The sequence below is a fragment of the Macrosteles quadrilineatus genome, unplaced genomic scaffold (genome assembly GCF_028750875.1).
Source record: "Macrosteles quadrilineatus isolate MER2022 unplaced genomic scaffold, UCM_ALF_1.0 Scaffold_1__1_contigs__length_201487025, whole genome shotgun sequence".
NCBI classification, from domain to species: Eukaryota; Metazoa; Arthropoda; class Insecta; order Hemiptera; family Cicadellidae; genus Macrosteles; species Macrosteles quadrilineatus.
The window spans coordinates 21,572,126-21,586,284 of NW_026542594.1; the positions used below are offsets into that span (position 1 = coordinate 21,572,126).

The following is a 14,159-nucleotide window of genomic DNA, read 5'->3' on the forward strand; positions in this document are numbered from 1 at the left end:
GGATTTCATAACCATTACTTTACTAGAGACCGTTGTATTTAACCACAACGGGCACTATTGCTAGTTTTTGATAAATAGAAAAAACTAAATATACTTTATAACAAATAACTCAAAAACCGTTGGGTTCAGAGAAAGATAATAAATACTAAAAATGTTTATTTTTAGATGACCTACATTTTGTATACTTAGCTTTTTCCCGTATCTCTAATAATAAAGTCACTATAGCGAAAAATACAGAAATATGCCGCCATTTTCCAACATGGCGGCCGTAGCACAGCTTCAATTTTAGGGGACTTTTAGTATGTTCAAAAGGAAGGTACACCCAACATCTTTACCAAATTCCCCGGTTGTGCAAATTTTTTTTGGGTTAAAACATATTTTTATTGTACTATTCGGCTAAACTGTAACACTCTACACTGAAAATTACTACATTCCAAAGAAGCTAGAACCTGGAATTCCCTCGCACCTGGGAGTTATCCTCAAGGTCTTATTTCATTGAAACCCAAGAAGATATTTACTATTTCCCTAGCTGAATCAAGCAGAAAGCATAACAGTCATATTTTCCATTCTTAAAGAACTCTTTTGGACACAAAGGGTAATAAATTGTTCGTGACTAATACTTCCGTCAACGCGCTATTTAATAACAAAGTAATCCTTGTTTTGCAGTGGCAGCGGCCAGTGATGCTGGCATGAGGCCAGCCGTAGAGAGACAGACAGACGTCGGCCTACCGCAAACCTCGCCGAATTCCGTAGTCACATTTAGCCGACCTTTTATGTCCAAAATAGACCACCTTTGTGATTCGTACCTCGCACCTTCATCTTACCCAACTGTAATTGAAACTATCAATTTGATGTTTAATCTTGTTTTTGACATTTTGACGTAACGAGATACACCAAAGATATGCACGGTGTCCAACTTTTAATAAATTATTATGATTCTTGGATGAAGTTAAAAGCTAAAGCATGTTTGAAATTTTAATGTATACAATTTCCTTTGAAGTTGAATTTAGTATGTGTTCGACTCATTATCCTACTGCACGTTAACGTGTAAACTGAGTATTCCTGGTTTGATAGAATGATACAAGCCTTTCGAGTAAAGCTCTACAAATACTTTTCGATGTGGAAATCTACTTACTTTTTCTTTTAAACTATCTTTAAGAGTGATTTGGCTTGTCAGTTTTTGCACATTCAGGTAAAACTATTCTATTGAAATTAATCTTGTCATAATATGTCACTTGTTGGTAGATATCTCTACTGATAACTTTATTTACAAACTGGCTAAAACTTGTCCATACAAATATGTCACCTCCTTAAACATCAACATTTAGAGGTTAAAGCCAATTTAAAATAGTCAAATGTTCATAAAGAACTGCCCAAGTGAAAATAACGATTCTGATCTACTCAAAGACAGTGTTAAAATCGTGTATAAAATGTTTATTGTGCCGTCAAACGTATTCATAGGAATGTGCTTCTATTAATGTTGAATTAATCATAAATTTGAAGTATAGAGGCAGTTTATTGATAATAGGTGATATGAATGGTCAAGTAGCTTGTGAACAGAAATTATCTGATAACAGAAACTCTCAAAAACAATTTGTTTGATATAATGAAATCCAACGATTTATTAATCAATACTCGAGGTTGACAACTAATAGAAAGTCTAGATTTAGTTATTTTGAATGGCAGGAGCAAAACTGATGTAAGCGGTAGTTTTACATTTATAAGGAAAATTAATGGAGGAACTCATTCATCGATTTCGCTGTGGTAGCCTAACATTAAACTGCTGAAACATTATTTACGATTTTAAAGTTGTGAACCATCAGGATCAGATCACCTCCCAATTAAACTGAGTTTGTATTGTGCGAGTCCGGTTGCAGTTGAAGGTGAGGGTTTGGAGGGGGTGAACACACTTCCCGTGTTACATAAATTGAAATGGAAAGCGATGCACGACGGACATTATAAAACAATTGAAAATTCATGCTGTTGAGTGTAACAAGTATAATATCTGTACATTAATTCAAATAATAAAAGAACCAATCAATGATGTTAAAGAGTATAAGAAATAAACATAAACATAATCTTACTTTTAGGTAACAATGGACACACAGTGTTTTTACAGTGATAGAAAGTTTAAATGTAGTTAAATGTGTTTAGAAAAAAAAAACTACCAGTTAAAATCGGATTTATTTACGAAAGCAGAAAGTATTGAACCAAGATGAAAAGAAAGCATATTTAGATTGGAAATATCACGCCCTTGGACTGGGTGAGACTTTTTAAAGCGTTGCTTAACTCTCCATTGCTGACTGGCAAACTACATTTTACGAAACCCTTGATTGTAGATGCATTTTTAGATAGGGTTTGTAGTATAGGAGGGTTGTAAACCGTTCTAAAAGGTTAAATGTATCAATACTCCAGGGCTGGAAAAAGTCCCATGCGAATACTTGAAATATGCTCCAAATTCATTTATTATTGAACTATTATCCGTTTTCAATAATATATACAACACTGATAATGTTCCAGAATTATTCAAATTGTCGATATTGTAGCCATTATATAAAATACCCTCGCCTCAGCAAACCTGCCGACTAAAGGAATTGCCATTTATCTGAATTGATTTTCAATCAAATATATTTAAATACCATTAGTTTTAACGAATACCTAGGTTTGCTGCTACAAGCAAACTAATAAAGTGTGTTGTTTTAGTAAAATATTAATAGCTTAGTATAAAATAAATAAATTTGCCAGGTTTGATCAAAATATATCCGTAAACAAGCGAACTAAACACTTTACAATATTCTCCATAAGATTATGTCATGAGAATTTTAAATTTACTTTTTGAAGTTTCTCCGTTACCAATAACTGTACAAAAACACTTTGATATACTAAACTATTTGATAAATTAAGCTCTTTAAAAAGGTCTAGACAAATGTTGGAATTTTTTTTGTTTTGAGGGTGTTGCGTAAAGCGAAAAATAAACAGTTAAAAAGTTGAAAATGTAAAGATATGCGTGGTTAAAACAAGAGACAAATTTTGGTGATGCACCAACCTGGAAATATTACATTGAAGTGAAGGACACAAGATGGCGGCTTCATCATCTTGGTTAGTGTCGTCTTGAGTAGTGGGGAGTGGGCGGGAAATTTGAATGTACATTACATTTTAACTTAAAATTAATTCTTCTTTTTTTTGTGTTTAAATTAAAGAAAACTCTTCTTCATGGGATTATAATAATAGATAAAATAAAATAATTACTTCTTCTAACATACCGCCCGCCAAACTAAATTATTTAGTTTTTAATAAAGTAAAATTGAATTGAAATTTATATAAAATAAAATGGAAATCTTCATTTTAAAATAGATTTTCTTCTTTATGTCTTGATGTGGGGGCGGTAAAATGTTCTTTGTGTTCAATTTTCAATTGGAAGTGGACAGAGCTTCACTACAGGTCTGACCAGTGTCTGTCCATTCTTTAAGCGCAGTGAAACCACACGAACAATGCCGTCAGGTCCATAAGTAGTTGCTGTGATAATTCCCATAGGCCAACGAAGTGGAGGAAGGTTGGGTTCTTTCAAGAGTACAATATCTCCTACTGCAAGATTATTTGGTTTTTTTGTCCATTTTGTACGCTGCTGCAGCGTATGTAAGTATTCATTACTCCATCTACTCCAAAAATGCTGCGATGCTTGTTGTAGTAACTGCCATCGAGAAAGACGGTTAAGTGGTAAAGCAGTTAGGTCATGTTGTGGTGGAGCAACTAGCGAATCTCCGGTTAGGAAATGCCCTGGTGTGAGAACTTCAAATTCATTTGCATCGGTAGATATGGCACATAGAGGGCGGGAGTTTAAGATTGCTTCAATTTGACAAAAAAGTGTAGACATCTCTTCAAATGTAAGTATTTGCTCTCCAACAGTACGTTTCAAATGGTATTTAGCTGCTTTTATGCCTGCTTCCCATAATCCACCAAAGTGCGGGGCAGATGGAGGGTTGAAATGCCATTGAATTTCCTTAACGCTTAGCGCCACTTGAATAGCTGGGGTGTTAAGTTTCAAAAACTGATAAACTTCTTTGATCTGCTTGTACGCGCCAATGAAATTTGTACCATTATCAGAATAAATATCTGAGCAGATTCCTCGTCGACCAATAAATCGGTTGAGGGCAGCTAAAAAATCATCAGTCGAAAGACTAGAGACAACTTCAAGATGTACTGCTTTTGTGGATAAGCATACAAAGAGACACAAGTATGACTTGTATATTAAAGGTTTGCGTGCATGATGAGTTTTGGTTTGAAATGGACCACCAAAATCGATACCGACTTGTTGAAAGGGCTTGTTTCGTTGAAGTCTTGCAGCAGGTAAAGATGCCATGAAGGGTTGAGGCGTTAGAGCTTTTGAGCTCAAAGGGCAGTTTGACAATGTACCTACCACTATCAGGATCCCTAGTGTGATTTTTGATAAAATGATCTTCACAAAATTTATCATTATCACTAGAATGAAAGATTTTAGGAAATTCTTCCAATTCCCAAAACTGCTTTAGTTGAATGTCAAGAGAATTGTTTTCAAAGGTGCATAAATGTGAGGTTAGGCCTAGGCTTGAGGCGTAAGTTGTTGCGTCTGAAAGTAAGTTGATTTGAGCCTTTCCAATAAGAACCCAACCAAAAACGCTGTGGTAAGGTGTGGGAAATCCTGTAGGCGATTGTAGCCGCCCGCCGTCGAATATGTCGGGATACAAGTCGGCACCAAGAAGAAAATCAATTGGACCCGGTACATCAAATTCGTCATCAGCAAGATCCAAATTCTGAAAGGCTTCTCTAACCTCAGAAGAAATCGAACAAGTTGGAAGTGGCGAAGTTTTTTTTTCCAAAATAACAGCAGTAGCAGGTATTGTAGGTTGATTCTGGTGTTTAGGTTTTAGGAGACAGTTAACAATTCCCTTAGTTGCGTTGACAGGTACTTGAGACAAACCTGTTATAGGTAAATGATACCGTTGGCGCGGTAGGGCTAAACTCCGAACACAAGTTTCGGTGATAAAGGACAATTGTGAGCCTGGATCCACAAGCGCTCGAAAGCATTTAAATTGGCCAGTCATATCTTGGATTCCAAGTTTCAATGTGCCTAACAACGTCACTGACTGTTTTTCACCAAGCCTATTTGGCATCTTTAAAGTTGCAGAGTTAGCAGTTAGGCCTAAACCAGCATGCTGCTGCATGGACTTAGGACTTTCATCAGATACTAAATTTGAGGTAGGCTCACTACATATATTAGACACATTCTTAGATTTATTAGCAGAACATTCTTGAGACAGGTTTGTGTTATCTATGTGAATTAGCGTGTGATGCCTCTGATTACATATTTTACACAAACTAAGAGATTGGCATTTATCCAGCATATGCAAGTTGCTCAAACAATTGAAACAAAATCTTTTAGATCTAACAAATTCTTTTCTCTGGTGAGGCTTCAATGCTTGAAAGCGAGGGCAACGGTAGACATTATGCATTTCAGAACAATAAATGCAAGACGAAGGTGAAACATTGGAAACAAAGGATCTGTTTGTTTGGCCTAACCTAACCGCTGGCAAAGTGGCTGGATTAGTTTTGTTAAATGTAGGCTTAAGATTTGTTTTCAGGCCTAATGACTTAGGCTTAGGATCATGACATTGCGCTGCCTCAACAGCTTTACAATGATTTGACAAAAAACTTTTCAAATTATCCAAGGTTGGAAAATCATTCTTAGAGTACTCCTCCTCAAAGAGCTGTCTGGTACGTTTGTCCAGTTTTTTGGTTACAGTTTGAAAAATTATAAAATTGCCTAGGTTGTCTGGAAGTTCAATTCTTTCAAGAGCAGAAGTGTTTTCAACCAAAGTGTCGAGAAGGTGCCGAAGTTTGGCTGAAGATTCAAAATTCAAGTTTTCAAAGTTTAATATTTCGTCCACGTAGAGTGAGGCGAGAATGCGTTTGTTGTCATAGCGGGAGAATAATTTGTTCCAAATAATTATATAGTTAGGCTCAGTCAGGGGTAAGGTACGAACAAGTGCGTTTGCATCACCTTTGGTAGAAGAAATCAAATACTGAAACTTGTGAATATCTGATAAGGTTGGATTTTCATGGATTAGCGAAATAAAACAATCTCTGAAGGGTGGCCAATCTCTAGGAGTGCCATCAAAGCGTGGAAGGTCAATCCGAGGAAGTTTGAGTGAAGAATCAGAATTAGGCTTGGATAGTATTGAATCATCTGAATGCCGATTGCGACCAGATTCATGAGGAAAATATTGTTTGTATGCATTAAGAACATGAAAATAGCGAGTATCCATATCAGCGCTAAGTCTTTTGGTTGCAATCATTTCAGTAGCTTTGTTTTCATCACCTAGCAAAGATCTCAATTTAATAATTTCCAGATTGCTTTTATTAAAGCTATTGTACATACTTTCAAGTTTTTCCACTTTAAGTTTAAATTCATCTAGATTTTCAGATTCTAAAGTTAGGCTTAGGCTAAGAGTGTATAGCCCATCAATATGATCATAGGCCATGTCCCTTTTAAATAACAAAACTTCCAACTGGGAAGTATACTCCCTTTGAGATTTTGCTGACAGAGCCATTTTGAACGCTCTAGGCTAGTTTGTTGAATATCAATAGGCCTATTCATAAACACTACAAATGCAAATAATTGACTTCAGAATCCATAAAATATTTAAAGTTAGGCATACCTTGGTAGTAGTGCATCAGGGATAGGCCTGGTCAATGGCCAAGTCAATAGGCCTAGGCTAGGCCCATTACAAAGGACTGAAATTGGCAATACATTCACATAATACATGATTTAACAAAAATATATAATATTAATTTGTAATAGCAATAAGATTCCACAAAATAGTAGGCTAAATATTTGTTCGTTATTCAGTATTTTCCAAATAAACTCCTTCCAACCATCGATGAGATTCTTCAAAGTGCATTCAGTAAGTAAGTTAGGTGAGATTGAGTCTATGAATAACCTCAAAAGTGTGAAAAATACAAATATAACTTGTATATATATATAGGCCTAGTCACAGCCATAAAGAATCTTGAGCTTCCTTTTTGATAAAATGCTTCAGCTTTAAGTTAGATTCCACCTCTATTCTAATAGAAAGTTGAACTTGAAATCTTGATGAGGCCTAGGCCTAGTTTGCAAGTTGGTTGATAAAATACCAATAATGATTTAAATGTCCAATATGTATTGCCGACTTAAGATAATAAAGTATTTCAATACTTTTTTCTTGTAAACTGAATATTTTAATTGTCTGACTGAACAAATAAAGAAATTAAAACTGATCTTCTTGCAAAACTATGCAAACTTAAACATGACGTTTTCTTGCAGGAATCAGACTGCTTAAAACATGAAGTTTGATTTAAGTATGCTGATTTAAAATAAATGGTTTGATAAAACAAATTTGAAGAGAAAATGTGTAAATCCTGATAAAATAAGTTTATGTATCTAATTCTTGAAATAAGTAGATGTAGGTAAATCACTGCTCTGCTGATGTAAATGAAATATGGAGAACTTACGTCTTGAAGTCTTCTTAGTATGATTTTTTAAATTCACAATTTTAAAAATAATAATATAAGTCACTGGTTCTGATAATTTTAAATTCGGGTGAAGGAGCAAAAATATGTTGCGTAAAGCGAAAAATAAACAGTTAAAAAGTTGAAAATGTAAAGATATGCGTGGTTAAAACAAGAGACAAATTTTGGTGATGCACCAACCTGGAAATATTACATTGAAGTGAAGGTCACAAGATGGCGGCTTCATCATCTTGGTTAGTGTCGTCTTGAGTAGTGGGGAGTGGGCGGGAAATTTGAATGTACATTACATTTTAACTTAAAATTAATTCTTCTTTTTTTTGTGTTTAAATTAAAGAAAACTCTTCTTCATGGGATTATAATAATAGATAAAATAAAATAATTACTTCTTCTAACAGAGGGTCAAAAATGAGAATGACCATTGATTTGCCCCATAAAACCCCGTTCCCATGGATGAACGTTACTGTTAGAAGATGAGTGTTTGGGCCATCCTTATTTCCCTCCAATCTCCTTAATCTGGTGGAAAGTGAGTGAACTAAGTAATGCAGTGTTTGTGTTTGATTGGTGCTGAACTCTGGTGGGCAAAGCCTGAACTTTGGTGGAGTGGGTGATCTTATCTACTTTCTCTCTTCTGGAAAAGTTTTCAGACAAGCAACATGTCTAGGGTTTTGTTTGGTGCAGTGTTAAAGTTTCTAAGTATTGGTTTAAAGTAAATGTAAATATGTAGTGCTTCAAGTAATTATTTTCTTTAATAACTTCCTATAAAGATGTAAAGATCTTCGAAAGTGGGTAAGATCACTCCAGCATCCTAAGTGAACATTATTAGCATCAGTAACTTCAACAGACATTATGTGGCCACTTCCCTTCCTTCCTCCAAGTCCATTTAACCACTTTTAAGTATTGGGGAAATTAATGCATCTGGCCAGATTTAAACTAATAAATCTAAATAAAGTTAAATATTACTGTAAGATAAAAGGTACACTTAATTTCTAGGTAAAAGTAAACTACAATCCATGTTAACTGTGAAGAGTGAGAGCCTTAATAAACCAATTGTTTCAAATGTATGTATTGTTCTTCATGTCTAGCCCCAAATAAGTCACCAAAGCAAGTCAGATAATACAGTCCACTTAAGTGTATGTTTAAAATAAAGTCAGTTAAAGTCAAACACGGGCATTGGTCCGAACAATGAGTGAAATGGATAATGAAAAATATTGTCCGTAACCTCCTGTATATTGTCGGGTCAGGTAAAATCTTGTACGTTACACGTTACGCAAGAGCTTGTTTACATCACTTAGGAGAATTATGCAACTCGCTTCCGCTCGTTGCACAACATTCACTTGCGTGATGTAAAAACGCTCTCACTGCACTACTTGTAATGTAAATAGCTATTACCTAACCCGCCATGTTAAACTTCCCTATCCCAAGCGTGATGTATACAACTTCCTTACTTCTCGAGTGATGTAAAATATCAAAAACTCACTCGGTGATGTAATGAAACCCATTTAAATAACATTGAGTGATTAACTTAAAAAATATACCTCTATAGAGCCAACGACGTTCAACGCTAGAAATTAGCTGCGCTCTTGAATTTTATTGTTATGTTTTGAAGAATTTTCCTAACCTAGCTTTTTTTTTTTGTAAATGAACGTTTACTGTTAGAAGATGAGTGAAATGGATGATGATTAATATTGTTCGTAACCTCCTGTATATTGTCGGGTCAGGTAAAATCTTGTACGTTACACGTTACGCAAGAGCGTGTTTACATCACTTAGGTAAATTATGCAACTCGCTTCCGCTCGTTGCACAACCTTCACCTGCGTGATGTAAAAACGCTCTTACTACACTTGTAAGGTAAATAGCTATTACATCATTCTGCATTGTTTTAACAAATTTCCCACGCAAGGATTTAGTCCAGAATACAGCTGTTTGCCGCCAGCATAATCAAATGGGGTTCATTACGTACTACTGTACTGTAATGAGATTTTACCGGACACCAACCAGCTGATTATATTTGGCAATGGGTGGTTATAAACAAAAACATATCCTCTCTTAGAGGTTTTGAGTGGCGATTGTTAGTCCTTTAGTCCGCGGGTATAAACGAGGATAAGGATCATTGTTGCTTTGAGTAGTACGGCGTAAAATATCGTACGTCACTCGCTGCGTCACTCGTCTAAAATGTGTTTACCGGACTTATATTGTAATCCTGCACTCGACTTCGTCGGGACGACCACATTCGTCCGGTAAACACATATTTTCAGGACTAGTAACGTAATATAGAGACTATAATATCACTAGTACATAATTCAGCGCATTTGCAGTTAGCGGAAAGAGTTAAATTATTTAAAATTTTTTGGGGATATTTTGAGCGCATTCAATACAATATAGGGAGGCTTTATTCTATCAAATGTCTTGTATGGTTGTGTCGTCAAAAAACTTGAGTAGACTATGCTGTAAATTTATTATCAAGGAACAACAGCGCCAGTATGGTCTCAGGAGGGTATTACTGAACGGACATTTTATCACCTCTTTGGACCTGAGACAACCAACGAATGATCAACGAATTTTGCCCTGTATATAAAACTTCTTGCCAGAGGTATTACATGTAGGTTGGTGTTTTGGTAGATTAAAAGCCAATGTAGTTTTCCATTATATTAAAATTACTAGCTGTGTGCCCGTTCTACGCACGGGGATCTTATAGTAGTCAGTTAAAACCTTCTTATATTAAGATAAAGAACAGCAATTAGTTTGCATATTTGCAGATATGCTGGCAAAATTATTATATATAAACCTTCGCAAATACAGTATCTGACAGTTCAAGCCAAAATAAATGCTTCGCAATTAAATGTCACCCGGATCGTGTTGGTCCATATGTCCAATGATTAAACTTAAAAATGTTTTATAGATCCATGAAGCGTAGCCCTAAAGTAGGCCTATAATTGAAAGTTACTTTCCACATCGGTTAACTTAAACGTATTTGTGACCTGCCAAGGGAATAGGGACCTTAACTTCCAAAAATTCAAAATTGAGTTATTGGTATATTCTTAATCTAGACTATTAACCAAACACACTGGTGAAAGAATTATTAAGATATCTTAAAAAATGCCAAAGTTATAGGTGTTTACAGTTTTTATTTTAAAATTGTTAGTTTTAAGAAATCGCGCTCCAAAGTTTTCTAATTTTCAAGCAAAGATATTTTTTATACTACTTGGATTATTTGCCATGTTTTACATATCATTTTGTCAGGAATTTAAAGCAGAATAATAAAATTGATGATTGAATTTGAGATAATTATTTACATTGTTAGCCCACTGATCACATATCTCATATCACACATCACAGGTAACAAAAATAACACAAATCACAGATCCACGATCACAGATCACAGGTTACAGATCACAGATCACAAATCACAGATCACAGGTAACAGATAACACAGATCACAGATCACAGATCACACATCACAAAATCACACATCACAGATCACACATCACAGATCACAGATCATCGGTAACAGATAACACAGATCACAGAGCACACATCACAGATCACAGGTAACAGATAACAAAGATCACAGATCACAGTTCATAGATCACAGTTCACAGATCACACATCACAGATCACAGATCACAGATCACAGGTAACAGATAACTCAGATCACAGATCACAGATCACAGATCACAGATCAAAGATCACAGATCACAGATCTCAGATCACACATCACAGATCACAGATCATCGGTAACAGATAACACAGATTACAGATCACACATCACAGATCACAGATCACAGATCAAAGATCACATATCACAGATCACAGATCAAAGATCACAGATCAAAGATCACAGATCACAGATCACAGATCACATATCACAGATCACAGATCACAGATCACAGATCACAGATCACAGATCACAGATCACAGATCACAGATCAAAGATCACAGATCACAGATCACATATCACAGATCACAGATCACAGATCACAGATCATTGTGTAATAAAACACAAAAACAAAAGGGACCTTAACTTCCAGCCATTTAAATAACATTGGGGAAGTTAAGGTCCCTTTTCTGCAGCTTGCAAGGGTTTGGAAATTGATTATTTTAACCATGTTCTAGGTTGAATTCAAGTGTGTAGTTGACTGAATATTGTTTAGAAACATACATAGAGTAAGAAACTATCAAAAACAGAACATGTGATTTTTTGACCTAAACCACTAAAACTGCTCGTACTGTAAAATTTTGTCCTGGAAGATAAGGTCCCTTTTCCCTTGGCGGGTCACATTTAAAGTACTACCTCAATCTCACCATTTAACACTTTATTCCGGTTGACATTTTCAGTATCAAAGGTGCTCTTGTCCATTCCGTGAAACACTGAGAAATAAGGACATTAATGCGTTACCAACATACAACAAAACAACACAATACAACAATCCAACAAAGGCCACGAACTATTGATACATAAACAATATAAAGGCGTAAACAATTCATGATGGTTTGCCCAACAAATGTTTTACTCAAATAGGTTATCATTTTCTTAGCATACCGGGTAAGCTAAGATTTGGAATCCAGGCAGAAAAAGCAAAACTTATACAGAGTTAAGACATCACTTAAATTGAATACGGACGGCTCTAATAAATAAGGTGCAACACCAACGATATCTAATTTGTAAACTACCGGTTCTAAGGAAAAGAACCAGTACCTACGTAAGAACCTACCTAAGAATTACAGTAAATCGGACCAATTAAATATATTAATATCTAGTCCCGAGGTTATTGATCTCTTGCTTTTGGATTTTCTCGTAAAAAGTTATAGCGTAAACTTATCGGTGTCAGTTTGAAAAAGAAGCACCCTTACCCAAACAACTTTTTGTTATTTAATAGATTACGCATTCTCTAAACAATGATTAGTATATCTATTAACATTAGAAGGAAATGTGACGAAATTCACACAATGTTGGGGGTTTGGTCATTTGTAATTTTATTTTTTAAGTAGGTAGGCCATGTATTCTATGGAAAAGTACCGGTATCAAGGATCGTCGTCAAAAAGGTTGTTATGAATAAATATGTAGGCTTACGTACCTACCCAAGATATGAGCTATGGGCCTATTGGCTGTATGGTCCAGCGATTGCATCACACGGTGAGTAGAAACAGAAAGTGACACATTGGAAAAGCGAGTTTAGCACTTCCTCTGTTAAACCTCTGTTACAATCACCCACTGCAGTTGTGATTTTTTACTTTACACTTTACACAATCGCCATTGAAGCGCCGTCAATGAGTGGAAACCTTTTTTGTAAGCTATTGGCGACGATCATTTCAGTGTCACAGCCCTATACAACACTGATTCAAGGTCTTCTTCTTTCTGGTTGTCAAAACTCAAGAAACATTTTATACTCAAAGAATTTCTGGTTCCGATTTGGACGATGTCTAGTTTTTTAATTTCATTTACGGTTACACTATTAGACTATATTATTGCACTTGTGATTAATTAAATCCGTTATGTAAGAAAAACGTTTTTAATCTCACTTGGTTGGGATTTGCTTTCAAAACGTGATTCGAAATAGTTGCGGTATTTGTAAACAACATTTGTAAACATGTCATTGACAGCTAGAAAAAATAATCTTGATCCGAACAGCTGTTCGTTATTTCATAGACGATTATGTGATAAAAATTGAACGAAAATTTGACAAAAATCGCACAAAACTGCAATTTTGAACGTCCGTAATTTTATTTACAAAGTAGTGAGGCTATATTTAAATCACTAAAGACACTCTTGCCAATCCAGTGAATACATTAAAATGACTTGGATCTTGATATGTACTCTGGTTTTCACGGAGAAGATTGCGTAAAATGCCATCTTGAGTGTTACAGACAAAGGGACAGACAGACAGACAGACAGACAGACAGACAGACAGAAATTGAGATAAGACTCGTTTCTGCTTCTTTAATGTATAAAACGTAAAAATAACCTAAAAGTATATAATTCTGAGCAATGTACAGACAAAACTCTAATTTTATTTATATAGATTTTATTTTCATGAATAATTTGTAATCTGTTCTGTTTTTAGTTTGTATTGCTATGCGTATATACCTTTAAAGTGGAACTCAGACAATTCTTTTGAAGAAACGTATAGTTTAAAGTGTGACTAAAGGCTTATTTTTTAGTTTTTATCTAATTTATAAACAGTAGGTCCCACATACTATCACATAACAGACGGTCTTTGGCCATTATTCTTTTGTGTAGGTGTAAACAATTGTGTAAATATTAACTTATTTAAATAACGCGCTTTTTCTATTCTATGCTTATTTAGCTAAGAGTGATTAGTTCTTTTATTTATCTATTTATTTTGTGGTTTCAGTGCTGAAAAATGCGTTTACGGCTTTTGATGCAGAGAAGAAGGGGTGCATTGGGATTGACATGATTGGAACCATTCTAGAACTGTTGGGACATGCGCAGACACAAGCACAGCTGGAGGAGATTGTCAAGGAAGTAGACGTTGATGGTGAGTTGTTGTATTGTATAGGGAACCATTCTAGAACTGTTGGGACATGCGCAGACACAAGCACAGCTGGAGGAGATTGTCAAGGAAGTAGACGTTGATGGTGAGTTGTTGTATTGT

The 14,159-nt window shown here is 35.3% G+C and overlaps 1 protein-coding gene across 1 annotated transcript in view; it reads left to right on the plus strand.

The window, feature by feature from the left end:
* Positions 1-14,155, plus strand: part of LOC129004948 (uncharacterized) — a 52,265-nt gene extending 38,110 nt beyond the window's left edge. The window contains exon 3 of the mRNA XM_054433672.1: positions 13,899-14,155. Within this exon, the coding sequence (XP_054289647.1) occupies positions 13,899-14,140 (242 nt within the window). The 3' untranslated portion in view covers positions 14,141-14,155. The remainder of the gene's footprint in view (positions 1-13,898) is intronic.
* The last annotated feature ends 4 nt before the right edge of the window (positions 14,156-14,159 follow it).